This window comes from Terrapene carolina, unplaced genomic scaffold (assembly GCF_002925995.2).
Source record: "Terrapene carolina triunguis isolate 2854851 unplaced genomic scaffold, T_m_triunguis-2.0 Scaffold88, whole genome shotgun sequence".
In the NCBI taxonomy this organism is placed as follows: domain Eukaryota; kingdom Metazoa; phylum Chordata; order Testudines; family Emydidae; genus Terrapene; species Terrapene triunguis.
The window spans coordinates 16,308,726-16,329,937 of NW_020664439.1; the positions used below are offsets into that span (position 1 = coordinate 16,308,726).

Here is a 21,212-nt window from a genome sequence, read left to right on the forward strand (position 1 = left end):
TGGAGAAGTGATTACACATCATAGATGTTTCAGCAAACAGACAGATGCTAGAGGTGAGTTACAGCCTCATTTTGAGAAGTGCTAAACACCCGCAACTCCACAGTAAGTTAGGAGGTGCTGTGGGTGCTCAGCAGTTCTGGAAATCGGGACCTTAGTACCTGTTCTGCAGCCATGAGCATACTAGGCACAATTGTAGCAACCTGGGAAGCCTGGGCTCTTCAATTTCTCCTGAGATGGAGCCGAAGAGGATAGAAAGGAAAGAGTTAAAAAAGAAATTGGGAAGAAAGACAGTAAGTGAAGGGGAGAAGAGAAAGAGCTGAGATTGTTTTTCATTATTAACATTTAAAAAGCCTATATCAAGAGCTCTTATTCACAGACTTGTATCTCAACAGCATATATTCCCATAAATCAGTCTATACCATCAAGAATGACTAGGTTGTTACGATAGCTGCATACTTTTATTGTTAGTACTATATTAAATAAAAAGAATATTATATGGGGTATTTTGAAAATACAGTTTACAACATATTAACTAGATATTATATTGTATTGAAATACCATACAATATAATTGAAAATATTTTGACATTTCTTTGTCCTCGTTTATTTTGTTGTATCTTTTCTCTGTGTTTATGCTGTTTCCTGCTTCTGTCGTGTGCCTCCTATCTGCAATAACCTGCCGTAGGCCTGTGTTACGAGGTGGGTCGGCTGCTGCCACTTCCTCTAACCCTCATCATGAAAACACCAGGTAAACGTATTTCTTTTTAGTCAGGGTGCACTATTTTAGGCTTTAAAATTTCATGACTTAATTGTTCTTGATTACTGAATCCCAAAATAGTTTTTGGGCCACTTATGCTTAACATAACACTTGATCAACATTCTTTCTGTGCATACAGATGTTCTGTAGGGCATGACCGTATGCCCATCACAGTCATTAGCAAAGCTCTCATTAAGGTTCAGGTTCTTAAAATATGTTGTAAGCTTTAGAATTCAGTTTCAATATGTCAATTGAAGCTTTTAATCTATGATAGAAGCACATGTGGTAGTACGTCCATTGGGCCTCTGACCTCTGCTTTTCTCTGAGGCCTGGTCTACACTGCGGGGGGGGAGTAGTGGGAGATCGATCTAAGATACGCAACTTCAGCTACGAGAATAGCGTAGCTGAAGTCAACGTAGCTTAGATCGACTTAGAATTACTTACTTCGCATCCTCGCGGCGCGGGATCGACTGCCGCGGCTCCCCCATCAACTTTGCTTCCGCCTCTCACCGAGCTGGAGTTCAGCAGTCGACGGGAGAGCGATCGGGGATCGATTTATCGTGTCTACACTACACGCGATAAATCGATCCCCGATAGATCGATCGCTACCCGCCGATCCGGCAGGTAGTGTAGACGTACCCTAAGGGAAGTAAATAAACTGGTGTGAAGCCAACTAATATCTAAAGTGTGTATAAACAGTAAAATGTAGAAGTTTTCTATAATGTGCCTATTATTGTTTTGCATGGGGTTTCCCCCATCCATTTTTCTGTTAGATGGGTGTCATTTCAATGTAAGTGGGTAAAAACCTAATTTATGATCTGATGGCTGAGACTCTGAGAAATAAAGCTTTCTTTCTGCATATTATGGAAATATCACATCTTCCACCTCCCACTCTTTACCACCCCTGCCATCTCCCCAAAGTAGACATCCTGAATATACAAAAGTTATAAAGATTTTTAAAAGCTGAGTAGGGATGGTAACTCCTTTTTCTGTTATCTAAACATTAGTGTTTTAAAGTCAGAAAAATTGGTCTATAAAAATAACCCTCAATAGATCTCCAAGTCCGGATCCATACAGATCATTCTTCTGGGTTGACTTGGGAATTTATAGCTTTCATAATTGAGAGTGATTTCTGGCTCTGCCAGTATAGCTGATTACAATCTGGATCTCATATTTGGAAGGGGATTGGAGGTTGGTGAGGTGATAATGATACACTTGTCATAGACTTACCATAACTGCTGCAGTCTGAGGTTGGAGTGCACCTGTGTCTTTGGAGTGATGGATCTGTTTTCAATATGCCATCTGAGGAGATTGATAGAACCAGTGAGGTTTCAGCCAGCTCTGAGGGATAGGATTGTGGTGCCAACAGACTGGTCTGCAAGTGGTCTGGTGGGAATTGTATATGCCTTTTTTTTTCTTTTCTTTCTTCAGCCATTGATGCAGTAGCCCCTAAAAGCTCCCTACTCCTTTACAAATGACCTGTGACAGATTAAGCAAAGGGAGATGGCTGGAGCAATTGTAGTGGAAAGTCTGAGTGATTTATACCATTTAAGTATTATGCCACAGCTATATCTGAAGCAAGAAAAAGGCCTTTGTGTCATCACAACATTAGGAAATCATGCCATGTGGAACCATTTAATATAAGCTGCCTCCACCTGGCCTCAGTATCAAGTCTTCCTTGCTGTGAGGGATTTTCAAGTTTCTGCACGTATAAATTTGCTCCAATCCAGATAGAGCTTTCTACATCTGTGGCATAACAGCACTATCCTGAGGGGACTAATGCAGAGTTGTCTTTGAATTCCAGCCAGTGTCGCTTCCTGCAGTTCTGGAAGGGATGGGGGCAGTTAGGTCCATCGAGAATGTGTATTTTTATTCTCTCCAGGCTATAGTTAGGTAAAACCTGAGGATTCATTTCCTAGATGGCCTGTGAGATTATCCCCTTAAAACAGCTCGAGGACAGGTACATTCCCTCTCTGGTTTAGGGGACTGTGCCTAGTTCATATTTTTTTCCTCCAGGAAATCTGCCCAATAAAGATCAAACACAATTGTACTCATCAAGTCTATGGATACTGGTTATCTCTGAGAAAAGATCCTTGGATTCAAATTTAGTTTTTTCTACAATGTTTTATAAAACCTAGACCAGCAGAAATCTTCACAGTGGTTTTTAACATACTGAAATGTAGATTTAAACATTCCTCTGCTGTATTTGCAACCTGATTGCTGCAGTAGAGAGATCCTGAAAGTGAAACACTTCATTGATTTTCATATAGTCCAAGCTGAGGGAAATGGAAATAGTAAACAGCATAAATAACACACAGTAAATTGAATTTTAAAAGTCCCCCTGTTTTAATTATCCTTATAGGTAAGGAAATGTTTGTTGTATAGTGACTGAGGATGACAGTGGCTCTTTTGACAGGAGGTTGCCTAATCAGGTTGACCCTTAACAAAGTTCACTACAGTTACTTGCCTTTCAAAAACTAGTTTTTTCACATATCAATTGATAATCCAGCCAATCTCTTTCAGACACAGCATCTCTCAGGGTTCTCATGGTTATCAAAGCTTCAGTTTTATTTTTTTAAACCACCAAAATATTGACAAACTACAGGGTAACTGACCTGTAACTAGAAGAAATTATGAATTCTAGTTAAATTGTGTATTCAGCTAATTGCACTCTACAGAAACTTGTTTCACTATAAGTGGCCCAAGAGAATGTTAAATACAAAAGAACTTTCCTTATTTAAAGGGACACTGCCAATTAAAAGAATCCCACTTGCATCTGATTTTTTATTAAGTGAAACCTACATTTACTATAATTGAGGGATTATGTACAAAAAATCATTTTCTAGTTTATTTCTTTTCTGCATTTACCAGCACTCTGTATCTTAAGTCTCATTGTTTTTCCAGTTAAGCAGTCAGTTTCCCATGCTGTTTGCAGGGTTTTTTTCCCCACATCATAACATCACCACAGGAAAGAGAAATAAATAAATAAAATAGGAAAATGTGACTTGAAAGCCAAAAAAAAAAAAAAAAAGGTCAGACACTCAGATAAAGGTGTAGTACCTGAGATTACTTGTAACTGTTATTTGCTGCAAGAAAATCTGATTAAGAGGTAGCCTTTGATGGTCATTTACCAGGTTTACCAGGTTTCTCGAACTGTCAGCACCATGCCAGCCTTTAATAAATGTGCTTTAGTCAGGGGTAATTTGGATAGAAACCCTTCTTGATTAATGTAGAGTTAATTAGCTAAATCTACACTAGAGTTAAATTAGGGCACTCTTTGTCCTTCTTTTAAAGCATAAAATAATCATCATATTGAGCGGGCTGTCCAGGAAGTGGCCTGGAAACGAATTTATTTTCTAAAGGGTACGTCTATACTGCACGCCACTGATGGCAGTTGGGTACATGTAGCTACACGCTGCATTCACACTCTGGTGTGTAGCTACATCAGTGAAAGGCTCTGTCAGGGGAGAGGCAGCAAGGAAAGATTGTGGCAGTGGAGAGCTCTCTTTCCACTCTGGCAGCAGGGAGGCAGTGGGACTCTACACTGCTAAAAATAGCAGTGCAGATGGGGATGGTACTGCTTGAGCATGTAGAAAGCCTGGTAGGGTACACACCCACAGTGTTCAGGCAAGTCTTCACTTGTGTAAGCAGTGCCTCATCATCTATCCTGTTCTTTATATTCATGCTGGGGAGGCATGCAGCATATGTACTCTAAACGCTGCTGCAAGAAGTGTGCAGTGTAGCTGTACCCTAAGGGTTTATGAAATTCAGTGGCAGTGATTCAGAACTCATTGGCAAGGGCTTTAATAGCTTCCCAGTCTCTGGCTGAGAGCTAAGAGTATCAGGAGCTCCAGCCTCAACAGCTGTCAGTTTGGGGGAGATTATTATTAGCTCCCTAGGGTAAAATACCCTCTTCCAGCGTCTTCAGAATTATATAAAAACGATTTATTTCTGAACTCTTCTCTAGAAGGCTCTTTGTTGGATTATGACCTCAGGGATAGTAGCTTTTCTTTGTTTGCAAAGTTTCTAAGCCAGCAGTTCTCAAACTGTGCTTCAGCCCTGGGTGGCAGCGCTTAGGTTACAGAACCCTTGTCTGGGGCTTCAGTTTTGACATCCCACCCCGGGGCAGCCGGGCTTTGGCAGGCTCAGGCTTCCGTCCACCCTCCTGGGGTCATGTAATTTTTTTTCTCAGAAGGGGGTTGTGGTGCAGTGAAATTTGAGAACCCCTGTTCTAAGCTAATACACATTCTCAAGTTTATTTTTTTTTGTCAAAATAAGCATTTAGTTTGAATATCGTATTTATTTGTTGTTCCTTCATGTAGGATATATTTTTGAGGTTTTGGCTCAAGCTCTTTGCAGGTTTCAATATTAGATCAAGCAATTCTGAGAGATTTACCTTACGGTCCAAGCCACAATAAAGATTACTTCCCCCAGCTCTTTGTTTTGTGGAGCATCTACAAAATACTTAGTCCTGGAAAGCATTAAAGCCCCAATTCAGCCAAGCACTTAAGCACATGCAAACATTAAAGTAAATGTGACATGAGCCCGTGTCTAAGTGTTTTCTTGAATTAGGACCCTAAAGTATCAGATGCTTTTTTAAAAGTTGGAAAAGAGCTTTTTTTTCTGAAAATTCCTGTTTGTTACAGAGAACATCAAATAAAGTACCAATTATTCTTCACTCAACATGTAGAGCATCTAAACTTTTTCCCCCCCTCTGATAGGTATGGTCTTTCAAACTTGGACACAACACTTGAGGGAACTCCAGATGACATGTCAGTTGTGGATGCTGCTTCCTTAAGAAGACAGGTATTTAAAATAAGCTTGCTGGTGAGATAAAGAAAAAGATTTAGAGTTGAAAATGGGAGAACAGGTTAGATATGTGATTTCTCTATAATTTGCAAAGGCATCACATCTGTGGTAATTGGTCATCTCTGTATTCACTGGCGCAATTGCACCTAAAATACTCTGTATTATTCTGGGCATCTCAATGTCAGAGGGATGTTGGCAAACACAAAGGAATTCATAGAAGAATAACAAGTATGGTGTATAGTGGTCTTGATTGATTGATCAGTGGACTGATTGATGAGGAAAGAAGAAAAGAGTTAAATATAGCATGACTATGTAACAGTTAGGAGGAGGGGGACCCAGCTTTCTACAAGATCAATGCAAATTATTTTCCTAATAAAGAACTGAACGAAAACTGGAAAATTTTGTCCTCAGTCAATGAACCTCCTAAACAGTGAGGTTGTGCAATCTAATCTTTAAGAATAATGCGGTCTACATACTTTTTTATATATTCTTTAGAGAATCTAGCAGTCTTATACCAGGCACTAAAGCAGACTTTCTTTTTTTAGATAATCAAACTTAATCGCCGTCTACAGCTTCTGGAAGAAGAAAACAAAGAGCGCGCTAAAAGAGAAATGATCATGTACTCAATTACTGTAGCTTTCTGGCTACTCAATAGCTGGCTATGGTTTCGGCGCTAGACACAGCTCTCCAAAAGATTTAATAGCTGGAAATATAAAAATTTGCAAAAATTTTTGTCTCTAAATGGTATGCTGTTTTATAATCCATGCACTGAGAACTTCTGCCACAGAAAAAGGCTGTAGCGTTACAGTGTTAAAGGGACATTCTGTGACTCAGTAATATTTATTTTTATCAGTTTGTACTCACATACTTACAGTATTGTCCCTTTGCATGTCTCAATGTAAATATAGATAGACTCATTTTGGAAAGGAATTTGCTTCTCTGCTATGTAAGGATGGTGACCTGCAGAAATAATCATTGTCTCTCTTGTGGTAGGAAGAGAATGGATTTGGAAAAGAAAGTCTCTGTAAACAAAGTACATAATACAAGTATGAGGTTTTTTTATTGTTGTTCTCTTGTTAGATGCAGTAATTTTATGGTTAAACATTATTGCACTAGTTTTCCTTTAGCCAAACTAGTTACAGCAGTGTGCCAGATTTAAAAACAAAACAAAACAAAAAAAACCCAGCAACCTTAGTTCATGAATATATCCCTTGTTTATGCACATGTACAGATTGAATGAAAAGCATTCTTTGCTAACATGATTCAGCAGATTATCCAGTGTGTAATATGTATTTTCATATTTTAGCTTTAATTTTGCAGATGTTTTTCTATAAAAGACATTTTTAAGCGAGTCTGTCTGTGAGTGATCTAAAGATTATGAAATATAAGGTACCAATGTAGTGTATTTAATAAATGTGTCAAACCAACGCAGAATTTAATGTAAGTTTTTAAAAGGTTTTCATTACCTGTCTTATCTTGGGAATTCTTAAACACTGTTTCATTCAAATGTGCAGGAATCCTGTATTTTCAGACAAAAACATATTCTTCCTTCAAAATGCTAAATATGCTTCCTCTTCACTTCCTCTAGCCAGCCATCATTTCCAGAATCACTGTCCCAAAACTATTTCTCTGTTTCATTACGTAAAACTAGAGATGTTGAGTGTCTTCATAGATATCTCATCTACCTCTCTCATAGGTAGAAACAAGTTTATTGTACTTGCTATTCATAACACCCAATTTGGAAACTTACTGAGATTCAGCATGTGCTTTTTATTTCTTAAATTTTAAATCAATTATCTTTAACTTTAAAAGGCAGCCAAAGAATTTTCTAAAAGGCAAAGGAAGAAAATCTGTAGGGTCTGTATTAAAGGCAAAATATCTTAGCGTTCAGTAACTTCTGGTTGGAAGCAGGTTTCCAATTTTGTTGAATGTTATATGTTCATCACCACCCCACTCATGCACACCCTTTGGGTTTTGTCCACACTGTGCTATAAGCAATTGCCTAGTGTGTTTGTTTATTTTTAGTTATTTAAACAGCCTGGCCTTCCCCACCAGTCTTTATCCTTAAAATGTATATGATCAGCTGAGAGAGGGTGGGATGAGATGAGTGCAGCCCTTTACTGGCAGTGTAGGCTGTTGATCTAGGACAGCGGTGAGTGCTTTAGAGCTCCTGAGAAGAGTTAGCTGGGTGCTGTGCTGCTGTTTGCATTAATGCAGCAGCTGCACGACTGATGTGTGCTGGGATGAGGCAGCACTGCAGCTTTCTGGCCTGAGTTGCCAATTATGGTTGGCCGTATTCTTGGAGGTTTCATCACATGACATAATCTTTAATTCCTGGAGATTCAAGGACAATCCTGGAAGGTTGGCAACCCTAAATTGGAGTCAGAGCAGTGCCCAGTTGCATATGCCCTTGCCTGGGCAGCTGTTAGGGTACGTCTTCACTACCTGCCGTATTGGCGGGTAGCAATCGATTTATCTGGGATCGATATATCACGTCTCGTTAAGACGCAATATATCGATCCCCAAACGTGCTCACCATCGACTCCGGAACTCCACCAGAGCGAGCGGCGGTAGCGCAGTCGACGGGGGAGCCGTGGCCGTGGAGCCCGTGCCGTGTGGACCCCAGGTAATTCGATGTAAGATACTTCGACTTCAGCTACGCTATTCGCGTAGTTGAAGTTGCATATCTTAGATCGATCCCCACCCCCTAGTGTAGACCAGCCCTTAGACAGGCCAGGGGCAGGAAGAGGTTACAGTAAAGGGGCGGGTCCCTCCTCTTCCCCTAGCTGTGAGTGACCCTGGGGCACCAAGACAGGAACGCGGCCTGGGCGGGGCCCGGGGACTCTGAGCTTGCAAAGGGGGGAGGGACCGGCGTAACCTGAGCTCCTGGAGGCCTGGCCCTGGCCCAGCATCGGGCTAACGTGGGCTTAGGCCGCTGTCCCCGCCCGTGCACACGCCGGCCCGGGTGCCCTTCCAGGGTAGAGGTGGGCCCAGAGCACTACAGCTCCCGGCACGCGGCAGGCATGGGGGGGAGGGCTCTGGCCTGCTGGGAATTGAAGTCCCCAGAGCCGCCCTGTCCCTCGGGCGGGTCACGCGCTGAGGCGCGCCCGGAACGTTTCTCCCCGGAACTGAAGGGCCGAGGGCTGGTTCCCGCGGCCGGGTCTCATGGTGAACTCCTTCCTGTTCCCAGTCCGCGCCGAGCAGCTATGGCGACGGGGCTGCTGCAGGGGCTGTTACTGCGGGCGCCTCGTCGCCTCCTGGCCGCTGCCGGCGGGGCCGAGCGGGCCGCGCTCTGCTTCCAGCATCAGCAGCGCCGGGACAAAAAGCTCTGGCTCCGCGCCTACCTGGAGCAGCAGCGGCTGCGGGCGCCCGTTACCCGCCGGTAAGAGCCGGGTCCAGCGCTCCCGGGTTGGGTCCCCCCGGCCCTACCGCCCCGTGCTGGGGGCTCCCTATTCTCCCCCCCCAGGGGCCGGCTCCTTCCCCTGCCTCGTTCTCGGTCGCTCCGTTCTTCCTCGTCCCTTCCCGCTTCTGCCCCCAGCTCCCCCCGCTCCTGGCCCCCGAGTCCGGGCGTAGGTGGAGGAAGGTTATTGGTAGGCCCATGCTAGGCTGTCCCGGGTCTCTGCATCCCTTCGCACACACCCCCCGTACTGGGGCTTTATCACCATCATTCCTCTTGCTGGACCCCCGCGCCCCATCGGGAACCAGCACAGGGGGCGGAGGCGCCTGGCCCAGACCAACGTTGTTGTTTATTGTCACTATTACAGTAGCGTGCGCTGGGGCCTGCCCCCCGCAGCTCAGTTTTAGTGCAGACAAGGTGCATGGGACCCTCGTTCTCCTCGTTCAAAATCCTCCCTCACAGGCTCCTTTTGCATAATGCCCACACAAAACTTGACGATATTTAGAGTGCTGGTGTGCTGAGGCTCTGGCCTATGGCAGGCGTAGCCAAACTTACTGACCCTCTGAGCTGCATACGACAATCTACAGAAGTTCAAGAGACAGGGCACGTGCCTGCTGAGACTCGGGGTGTCAGCCACACGGGAGGCCCGAGGCCCAAAACCCCCACTCCCCATGGGGCAGAAGCCCCTAGCCCAGGGGCGGGCAAACTTTTTGGCCTGAGGGCCTCATCGGGTTTCGTAAATTGTATGGAGGACCGGTTAGGGGAGGGGGTCGTGGCTTAGCCCCACCTCCTATTCAGGAGCGGCGCCAGGGTTTTTGCTGCCGTAGGCAGTAGCGCTCCTCCTCTGAGCATTCGGTGGCGGGGATCCTTCCGCTCCATGTCTTCAGGGCACTTTGGCGGCGGGTCCCGGAGTGAGTGAAGACCCGGAGTGGAAGGACTCCCCGCCACTGAATTTCTGCCAAGGACAGCAAAATGCGCCCCCCAAATCCTGCTGCCCTAGGCGACTGCCTAGGGTCACCTAGTGGAAGCGCTGGCCCTGCTCCTATTTGCCTCCCCTCCACCCTGGACTCCTGCCCCATCCAACCCCACCACCCGTTCCCTGATGACCCCCCGGGACATCTGCCCCATCCACACCCCCCCGCTCCCTGTCCCCTCACTGCCTCCAGAACCTCGCCACCCCATCCAACTCCTCCTCTCATTCCTGACGGGCCCCGCCCCGGACCCCTGCCCCATCCAATCACCCCTTCTCCCTGTCCCCTGACTGCCCCTTGCCACTCCATCCAACCACCTCTCCTTCCTGACTGCCCCCCCCAGGACCCCTGCCCCCATTCAACCCCCTGTTCCCCCCGACCCCTATCCACACCCTGACCCCCACCCCAAACTCCCCTTCCCTCTATCCAACCCCCCCCCCCCACTCTGTGCCCCCTTACCGCGCTGCCTGGAGCACCGGTGGTTGGCAGCGCTACAGCCGCGGCATCAACCACGCAGCACAGAGCACCGGGTCAGGCCAGGCTCAGCAGCAGCGCTGCCCCAGGAGCTCACAGCCCCGCCGCCCAGGGCATTGTGCTGGCGGCGGAGCAAGCGAGCTGAGGCTGTGGGGGAGGGGAGACAGCAGGAGCTCCGAGGCTGGGCAGGACGGTCCCGCGGGCCGTAGTTTGCCCACCTCTGCGCTAGCCCTACCACTCTGCTGCAGGGCAGAAGCCCTGAGTCAGCCCCTCCCCCCGGTCTGGTAGATGGAGAATGGGAAGTTGTGGGGGGCTCCGTGAGCTGCACTTTAACTGTAAAAGAGCTGCATTTGGCTCTCGAGCCGTGGTTTGGCCTCCCCTGATCTATGGTGCTGAGGCGTATGGTCTCATTGTTTCCTTTTACTCCCCTCTCTGTATCTATTTATCATTTCTTATCTTATACTTAAATTATTAGCAGTGTGGGGGCAGTGACTGTCTTTTTGTTCTGTGTTTGTACAGGGCTAGCACAACAGGGTCCTGATCCAGGGCTCCTAGGGACTATAGTAATACAAACAACAAATAATAATATTTGGGGGCATGTGATCTGGTGGGAGGAGGTGCTGGCAGCCCTGCATGGCATCTGTCAAAAGGGTTCACACAGGGACATGCCTTTTGAAGAAGGGAGAAGGGCAGGTTAAGGGCCAGCAGCCTCATAGGCTATGAGCTGCTGACAACTTCTTCACAGCCTTTGAGATGCTATATTTAGAGCCCTGCATGGATACAAAATTTGTATCAGCATCCAAACCACGATCCGCAAAAACTGTCCGGATGCAGATATCCATAGATTTCAAGGGCTCTAGCAATAAGCCTACTTGAAGATGTCTGAAATATTCTGTTTATTTTTACATTTCCTTTTAATAAATGGTTTCATATCTAAGCTGTTTAGTGGAACAGATGACTCTCTGTCTGGAAGGTCTGTTCTACTCTTGAGTTCTTTCTCTCTTGTATGTTTATAGTTCAGAGAAGCCTAACTGGGATTACCATGCAGAGATACAGGCTTTTAGCCACCGACTACAGGAAACCTTTTCCTTGGACCTCCTCAAAACTGCATTTGTTAATTCTTGTTATATTAAAAGTGAGGAGACCAGACGCCAAGAACTTGGGCTAGACAAAGAAGCGGTTGCCCTCAATCTCCAGGATAATCTCAAACTTTCTGAACAAGGGGTATCTCTTTCACGCTCTTACCTCACTCAGTGCTTTGAAGATGCTTATCCAAAGATACCCTCTGAAGGGATACGAGCCCTCGTTGATTTTCTCACGAGCCAGGATCTTGTGTCTTATGTGGCCAGAAACCTATCCATACAGGATTTAACACTTTGTGCAGAGTTTCCTGTCCCACCCAGTGTGCTGCAGCAGACTTTCTTTGCTGTAATAGGGGCATTGTTTGAAAGCAGTGGGCCGCAGAAAACAGGGATATTTATCAGGGTAAGTACTACCAGTTACAGGTATTATTTTTATTTCTTTGGCACCTCTCTAAGGCTGTAGCGGGATCCCAGTATCAAATTATAAGTCCAAAAATAAAAATAAATAAATAGTAGCTTATCTCTGACAGCCAGTAAAAGCCAGACCCCCTACAAACTTATTTCCCACATTCAGGTCTAACTGACATATGCATATATGCAAGAGCTAGGAGAAATACTCCACTTAAGGACGGAACCATCTGTTGTGCACATACAAAATGGGAAATGACTGCCTAGGAAAGGGTACTGCAGAAAGGGATCTGGGGGTCATAGTGGATTAAAAGCTAAATATGAATCAGTATAACACTTGCAAAAAAAGCAAACAGCATTCTGGGATGTATTAGCAAGAGTTTGGTAAGCAAGACATGAGAAGTAATTCTTTCATTCTACTCTGCGCTGATTAGGCCCTCAACTGGAGTATTTTGTCCAGTTCTGGACACCACATTTCAGGAAAGATGTGGACAAATTGGAGAAAGTCCAGAGAAGGACAACAAAAATAATTAAAGGTCTAGAAAACATGACCTATGAGGGAAGATTGAAAAAAACGGAGTTTGTTTAGTCTGGAGAAGAGAAGACTGAGAGGGGACATAAGTTTTCAAGTACATAAAAGGTTGTTCAAAGGAGGAGGGAGAAAAATTGATCTCCTTAACCTCTGAGGATAGGAAAAGAAGCAATGGGCTTAAATTACAGCAAGGGCCGTTTAGGTTAGACATTACGAAATACTTCCTAACTGTCAGGGTAGTTAAGCACTGGAATAAATTGCCTACGGAGGTTGTGGAATCTCCATCATTGAAGATTTTTAAGAGCAGGATAGACAAACACCTGTCAGGGATGGTCTAGATCAGTGGTCCCCAATGCGGTGCCCGCAGGCGCCATGGCGCCCACTGGGGCATCTATGTGTGGCCGCCAGACAAGCAGCCGCCGAGAAGCAGCAACGTCAAGAAGCGTTGCCGCTGAAATGCTGCTGATTTTTGGTGGCGACGCCTCTTGGCAGCATTTCTGCAGCTGCTTGTCCGGCAGCCACGCTCCTTGGCGGCTAGTCATCCAGCCCCCACCACATGGAAAGGTTGGGGACCACTGATCTAGATAATACATAGCCCTGCCATGGTGCGGGGAACTGAACTAGATGACCTAGAGGTCCCTTCCAGTCCTATGATTCTACTTTACCTAAGCCAATCTGTACTTTTCAAGGAATAGCAACTTATTTATGTATTTAAGTAGCACTGTTTGCTTTTGGCCTGATTTGTTATATATTTTATGGTTGAATCAGTGGCTACAGTATAACTTTTTAAACAGTTATTTGATGGTTAGTACAGTCATGAAACTGTTCCAGAAAAACTCTGCAGTTTCTTAACATTATACATAGAAAGTCAAATCAGTTCAGAGATTTGTTAAGAGTCCCTCTGGAATCGAACATCAAAAGGTTTCTTATTAAAATATATTGTGAGAAGGAAGTCATTTTAGCAGTTGCTATCCTTCCAGTTTATGCCATTTACTTACTTCTATTTTGTATCAGAGAAATGTCAGCTAAGAGACATAATATGAAACAACCAAAACCATGTTATTTCTGCTGCATGGCATTCAGATATGTCTGTAGGAAAAAGCAACTATTTAGAAAATTCTGTCTCATTGTTTAAGGGATCATGAATTTCATTCAAAATATCTTGTAATACATTTCTGTACTGGATTTTCTACCACAACTCTGTAGTTAGTTAGCAAGCACTTACAAAGCACTCAGTACTGCGTAGCTAATCCCCACATCATCCCTGGAATGCAGGTGGTGGTATTCCCATTTTATAATTGGGGGAATAACAGGGACAGAGAGATTAAGTGACCTTGCCCAAGCCAAGCAGCAAGTCAGTGGCAGAGTCAAGCCTAAAGTTCCAGGGCTTGGGTACGCTAGCTAGCTTTATAGCCATGATTCAGCATTGGTTCTATTTCTCCAGTGGTAGCAATGGTAGAAGCTGCAGTGTTTAGAGGACTTGAACGTGAATTTTTTCCACTGTTGTCTAAACCACCCGAGTCCTGTCTATACTACAGCATCCACTGTCGCTGTCACCAGTGGTGAACTGGAGCTACAAGATATGCTAATTTAGTTGCGGCCTAGGAATTTCAGCTTGTACTGCCTTTCAATACAGAACAACAGGCAGCAGGCTAATTGGAGGGTAGTGGAAGCCCTGCTGGTCTCATAACTGTTAAGAATTAATTTTTTGTAGTTATCCTTCTTAATGCTATTATTTAGCAAAATATTTGAAAAGAAACAAAAAGTGAAGTGTCTTTAATCTTTTTGCAAAACAGTTTGTAAAGACTATTTTAATTATAAGTCCTAGAAATTTGAATGTCTCAGATAGTGAGAGGTCTCATTGTAGTTCTCAACCATCCTATATAAGCCCTGAGTAGCACTTTCAATATTTAATCTGGATTTTGTGAAGGCTTTTATTTTCTGATTAATCTGATTTTATATAATATAATCTGATTTATATAATATAATCTGATTTTAATCTGGATTTTGTGAAGGCTTTTATTTTCCAGGTGGCCTGATCCCAGTTCTCCCTTTTAATTAGAATCTCTTATATGGCAGTGATATTTAGCCTTGGTGGTTTCTTAATGTAATTTTGAATAAAGGAGTGACCCAGCTAAAAGTGAATTAAAATCTAAAGTGCCTCACAAGCACAGAGCAGTCAAAGTACCATTTATTTCAGAAATGTACATTTAGAAAACGCAAAATATCCCTACAGGTTCGTTCATAAGTATTCTGTAGGAACTATAGCTAGGGAGTTACATGAGTATGTATTTTGGCACATGGGTTGGCACCAGATCTGCTGAGCTGTGTTGTCTTTCACTATAAGAATGCAAGGGAGACTCTGGTACCATAAAAATTCATCAACCTTAATTTAAAGGCACACTGCACATAGTGAAGCTAGCAACTTACTGTTAACTGCTCCTCTCCTCCCTTCCCCCTTATATTACTTTTCTTGGCAGGGACACCAGGCACCAGAGCATTCATTCCTCTTCCTTTCTGATAATTGTAATGTTTTTGTTCAGGACTTCTTAATTCCTCAGCTGATTGGAAAAGACCTTTTTGAGATCTGGGCTGTTATAAACCCAATGGGTTTGCTAGTGGAGGAACTGGCCAAGAGGAATATGTCTGCTCCAGAACCAAGACTTACCAGGCAGTCAGGAGCCAGTACAGTTCTTCCACTGTACTTTGTTGGATTGTACTGGTTAGTAAAACATTCATCTGAAGTCAAACGGATTCCAGTTTTGGGGGGAGGGAGGAAGGAAATGCTCTGTTTTTCACAAGTTGCCCTTGTTAAAGTTGCCATGTAAAAATAATTTTAGAAGAAAGATGCAATTTATGCAATGGACTTTATATAAACGTTTGAGGATTGACATATTTTTTCTCATACAAATGTATAAAGAGACAGTCCCTGTCTCAAGGAGTTTATAATCTAGTATAGACATATGCAGTACATTGAATGCAGGTGCAAATTTTAATAGGGTTCTTGGAGACATTGTTGAACAGCTTTGAAAAAGAATGAAACTGTCCCATGCTTCAGGGGTAGCATGGGAGGAGGATGCAAAAGGGAAGTGGGATTGACAAGAGAATCCTCGAAGTACAAGAGTTACTTTAGAGTATGTAAGGCCAAATCATGGCCTCATTTATGTAGCCATGAAGATTGTTTCTCTGCTCATTGAACTACTTTTGAATAAATCTATTGCTGAACTGTGTAAAGAAAGGACATTTTAAAATGATTATTTACAAGGAAAAGAGAGAGGGATATCACGATGATGTACTTGTATATTTTTTAAAAGTTCTAACAGAGATTGGATAGTTCAGGCAATTGGTAATGGGATGTGAATCTGAATTAAAACTGTTGTACTTCTTCAGGAATTCAGTGTAATTCTTACTTGAGTGTCCATCAATAAGTATATACGCATGTATGGGGGGAGGGATAGCTCAGCGGTTTGAGCATTGGCCTGCTAAACCCAGGGTTGTGAGTTCAATCCTTGAGGGGGCCATTTAGGGATTTGGGGCGAAAATCTGTCTGGGGATTGGTCCTGCTTTGAGCAGGGGGTTGGACTAGATGACCTCCTGAGGTCCCTTCCAACCCTGATATTCTATGTACGGTTGCCCAAAAGACCACTATAATCTAAATGTTTTCCCTCCAGTAAATATGAAATGCTGGTTAGAGGACTCCTATTATATATTAGTGGTGCACGGTGGTGTTCAGAATTTTCTCATGAGGACATTTACTTGATTTTTTTTTTTTTTTCCTCCCAGCGATAAGAAGCTTATAGCTGAAGGTCCTGGCGAAACAGTGTTAGCTGCGGAGGAAGAAGCTGCCCGTGTGGCACTGCGGAAACTGTATGGATTCACTGAGAACAGGCAACCGTGGGACTACTCTAAACCAAGAGAGGGATGGAGAGCAGAAAAGGCTATTAGCAACACTTAGACAACTAAGCCTACTTCTTCTCTCTATCCACAAAAGCCATGTTCTCCATGCTAAGTATAAATGTGTTTCAGAAAAGCAAACTTCAGCAATTCAGTTCTTTGGTATAAAGGATATGTTTTGAAAATTCCAGCCATCCATATACTTTTAGAATTCTCCAAACTACAATAGATTTATTTCCTTCTGTAAAATGTTTCCTATTATAAAGTAACTGAGGAAAATGTGATATTTCTTGTCAGTAACAAAGCAGGAGGGTTTTCCCCACTGAGTTCCCACTATTTGTCTAAGAACTTGATCATATGTCCAAGCACATAACTCTTAAGAATGTATTGTAATCTGTGACTGCCTTTTTTTTTTTTTTTTTTTTAAACAAACTGTCTCCGTATAGGAAAAAAACTTATGTACGGGTATCTGGACCAGTTTTGAGAGTATTAACAACAAATCAGCATTGAATTAAAAATGTAACATTAGCATGAGATGTGCATCTGAAGTCAGTTGGCCTTGAGTTGTGGTAAAATCCACAGATCAGAATACAGGATATGCTCTGACATCAGTTGCATACACTGATGCTGCTAAGGCCTTACCAACAGTTTGCTTGCTAATTTGGTAATTTACTGTTCATTTGCCGTAGACATTTGCCATTTGTTTCTAGACACTGAAAGAGAGCGTATTCTTAATTAGAAAAAATTGTGTTTGGAGTGACAGGGAGGAAAGAGCTTAAGTTTCTACATGATATAAAAGTAAATCAACAGAGTACCTTCTTTTCTTGTTGGCCTGGTGATTGCTAATATTAGGTTGACAAAAGATCTTGGTGCTTCATATTCGCTAACTTTTGTTTCACCCATCCAATAGAATTCACCTCTTCTTTTGAACGGCTCAGACTGAACAGTTTTCTAGGCCTGCACAATATTGGATTATATGAAAATCTATTTGCCTTTGCACCACCCCTTTCTAACACTCAAAACATTTGGCTCAAAAAGCTGCTTTAATGAGGATGCTACTATATCATTACATGCTCAATACAGTCTGATGGTTTAGCAGTGGGTACTGTTGATCATACAGAAAATAACTTTTTTTCCGTTTGACATTCAAAATCTGTTGTGTGCAGTTGAATCTCTGAAAGTTTGCATCTGTACATTCCCAATGTGAATAAAAGATTTGCATTTGGAATTCATTTTAGTCTAACTCGTCTTTATCAAATAAGTCTGTGATTACCTACAGTTTGGAACAGGGGTAGTCAGGCAGGACTAGATAACTCAGGTTTAGTTTTGTGTTATGGAGCTTTTCATCTCAGTCACCAGTAAGATTCCACTCCAGGTAAAATGGTCATTTATGGCCAAAATCTGATCTATGCATGAAACTCCCATAAAAGGAGAGAACCAGCATAGTGGTGTTGGTGGAGGGAGTCTGAATGTGTGGGAAATTCAGAGGATAGTTCACTGGTGCTCCCTTGCCTGATACCATGCTGATGGTACTTGAGAAATACATTCATTAGGTGTATCTACTTGAGCAGTTATGGGTGGCTGTGCTGCCTGACGGAGGGGGCAAGTAGCCATATGTATCTGCTGGCCAAAACCCTAGTGTAGGGTGCGGGAGCAGTGGCAAAGCAGGTACAAAATCCTCCACCGTCCTGAGATTGCAGTAGTGACTGTGAAACAGCTCTATAGCCTGGCGTGAGAATTCCATCCCACAATATCCACGGAGCTCCCTAGTCAAGTCCTACTGACCAGGGTTGTTTTTCAGAGGTGAAGGTTTGGCCCTAAGATATGTTATAATAAAACTGTAGCCTAGTTAGTCAATTCAAAGAAAGCCACAAATCTGTCATTGTTCTGACATGTATCTCTGCACATGTGAAACGCTTGTGAGTAGATAAGTGTAGTCTTTCTGCTTGCTTCTAGTGCTGCAATTTACGTATGTGGAAAAAATAGCTTCTGACTAAAATGCACAGCATCATGGTCAATATAGCATGAAATGAGAGTAATAAGATATGGGCTCAGGAAGGTCTGGTTGCCTACCTTAGGTTTATCTGAAAAATTACAGCTAAAGAAAATGCTGCTCTCGCTATGACAAACTTGAGGTCCACTGAAAAAGAATAGACATCTACCCACAATGCAGCACTCCATTCAGAATGGATGATAGCATCTGAAAAGAGGAAACTGAAAAAGAGTTCATGCTTCTATTTTTCAATTGTGCAGTATTTCTGTTTTAAAAGGACTCTCCGAATTTTTACCCCCAAAAGGTTAGTGTGTGTGTGTGTGTGTGTGTGTGTGTGTGTAAAAGAAAACAGTTTGCCAGCAGATTGGCTTTAAAAAAGAACTGCATGAAGCTACTCCGCAGTTCAGAAAATTAGAATGTCATAGTAGAAATGAGTTTGGGGGGTGAGTGCAGGTGAGAAAATGAATGGTGCGGGGTATATTGAATTTATCGTGTAATAAGTATGTGGAATTGCTCCAGTCAGAAGCCTGGATTTCTGAGTAAAGGACAGTTTGGGAACAGATGAAGTGAAATGGAGACAGAATTAAGGAAGGAAGGAAGCAGAGGATTTAAGGAATGAAACAAACAAAATGAAGATATTAAAGCAAGAACTTTTCAATTGGCTTTGCAGTGTTTCATATGCCACATGTGTATGTCTTTTTCAAACAACCTAGTGAAGTGAGGCTTCCTTTACTCTTCAGAAAAATAGTTACACTGATCTGAGATGTAGGGTAAGCAATTTTCAGCCCTGGACCAGTGATGGTTTAAGGCAGGGGTAGGCAACCTATTGCACGTGTGCCGAAGGCAGCATGTGAGCTGATTTTCAGTGGCACTCACGCTGCCCGGGTCCTGGCCACCGGTCCGGGGGCTCTGCATTTTAATTTAATTTTAAATGAAGTTTCTTAAACATTTAAAAACCTTATTTACTTTACATACAACAATAGGTTCGTTATATATTATAGACTTATAGAAAGAGACCTTCTAAAAATGTTAAAATATTACTGGCACGCGAAACCTTAAATTAGAGTGAATAAATGAAGACTCGGCACACCACTTCTGAAAGGTTGCCGACCCCTGGTTTAAGGTGAGAACTAACATTGTAAGATTTATGCCATTGGAAAGCCAGGGATGCTTAAGTTTCCAACAGGTTATTGTTTCTAGCTCTGGACGATCCTGAGATATTGGACTTTAAAACTAACATTATTATGTCTAGAAAGGCTGCTCTGGTAATTGAGGTTTCCAAAATGTTATTTTTCTTTTCCTCTGAGACAGTAGGACTCATAGGCTGGATCCGGTTCCTATTCAGGTTAATAGGAGTCTTTCCATTCATTTAGACAGAAGTTGGGTAGGACCCAGGGTATATACAGAATACCCAGTGGTGGTTTTTTGTTTTTGTTTTTTTTAAGATTTCATTGGTTTTGTGAGTTTGTCATTATTTGCAGTAACTCAGGTCTAGTAAAAGCTATCCCAAACTCATGTTAATAAAAGCTTAAGCCCACACCACCCCATTATGTATTATTTCACATGTAGCTAATGTTTGGAAAGCAAGAGCTTTACATTCCCCGCCCCCCTTTTCAAATCAAATGTTACAATGCTGTATTATGTGGGTCAATAGCTCAGCACCCAAAATAACCCTGTCATAACAGACTAGAGTGTGGAGATATGATGACAGAAAAGAGGGTTTCTGGTTAAAAAAAAAAACAAAAAACATTTTAGTTTTCAGCTTCCAAGAGTCTGAGCTAGACTGCAATTCAGCAAAGCCGTTAAGCACATACCTAATGTATTTAGTTTAGTGGGACTAGCATGTGCTTAAATGCTTTATAGGAATGGGATAATTCACATGCTTTAAATTAATCACATGCTTAAGTGTTTTGCTGAAATCAGGCCATAACAAATATCTAGGGGGAAATACCTTTAAAACATTTTTTCAAAAGACCCTTGTCAGTTTCTACAGAGTCTGATAAAAATACTCATTTCCTCTGAAAATGGAGATTACAGGAGTGATTGTGCATGACTGAAGTCAGTGGGAATTTTGCCACTGACTTCCATGGGTGCAGGATTAAGCCCTGTGGAAGGAGCCATGTAACTAGCTGTCAAAGATTCTGATTGCATGTATTCAGCACAACTGCATAGGTCGCATTTAGCCAATGTATCCTCCCTCATATAATTTCTCATGGGACAGGCCGAGAAGATAGTAAATCAAGCAGCTTTTAAAATGTATATGTCACTTTAAAAAAATCAATACAGTCCATTACTGCAATCCAGTTCCATTATCACTGAAGTTCATTGTGGAAATTATCATGGCCACTAAATTAACTTGGCATGAACTAAGGATGTGTTAGATACTTAGCACTCATGGAAATATATAATCTGTTAAAATCACCTAATTAGTCAACTTGTTACATTTTTCTTTATACTGCACTTTTTTAACTCTTTCAAACCTCACATTTAGTAAGGATTATAAAACAGTTACAATTAATACATCAGGTCACAGTAATAATTTCTTGTATACATAACCTGCAATATTCAGTCATCTCTATTTTAACAATCAAATTTGCCTAAAGCACAGTATTCTGTGTTGGTTCTTTTTCAGTTTCTTTAATAAATAATACCCTGCCTTGAACTTTCTATTGATATTTAACATGCAAATATACTTTAGTGTGGATTTAAGTCAATTTATAAATATACAAAGTGGATTGAATATCAGTGGTGAAATCTTGACTCCACTGAAGTCAGTAGGGAGTTTTGCTGTTTGGAATCAGGAATTCATCCCTAAGATCAAATATTCTGATTGTGATTCATCTCTCCTTATATGTAACCATGAGAACTCTCCTTCCTTTCTCTCACCATATTATTA

General features: G+C 42.6%; 2 protein-coding genes across 6 annotated transcripts in view; both read left to right on the forward strand.

Moving 5' to 3' along the window:
• The window catches only part of MFF (mitochondrial fission factor), a 34,375-nt gene extending 27,383 nt beyond the window's left edge, over positions 1-6,992 (forward strand). For 4 of the 5 annotated variants that reach the window (XM_026649970.2, XM_026649972.2, XM_026649971.2 and 1 more), the window contains 3 exons: positions 685-747; positions 5,478-5,562; positions 6,111-6,992. In XM_026649970.2, the coding sequence (XP_026505755.1) occupies positions 685-747; positions 5,478-5,562; positions 6,111-6,242 (280 nt within the window). In that variant the 3' untranslated portion in view covers positions 6,243-6,992. The remainder of the gene's footprint in view (positions 1-684; positions 748-5,477; positions 5,563-6,110) is intronic. The other variant, XM_026649973.2, reaches the window with a different exon arrangement.
• A 1,769-nt stretch (positions 6,993-8,761) lies between these two features.
• MRPL44 (mitochondrial ribosomal protein L44) lies at positions 8,762-17,551 on the forward strand. Its single transcript, XM_024195237.1, has 4 exons — positions 8,762-8,947; positions 11,424-11,892; positions 14,973-15,151; positions 16,213-17,551. The coding sequence occupies exons 1-4, from the start codon at positions 8,772-8,774 to the stop codon at positions 16,382-16,384; spliced, it is 996 nt and encodes a 331-aa protein (XP_024051005.1). The 5' UTR covers positions 8,762-8,771; the 3' UTR covers positions 16,385-17,551.
• Positions 17,552-21,212: the final 3,661 nt, after the last annotated feature.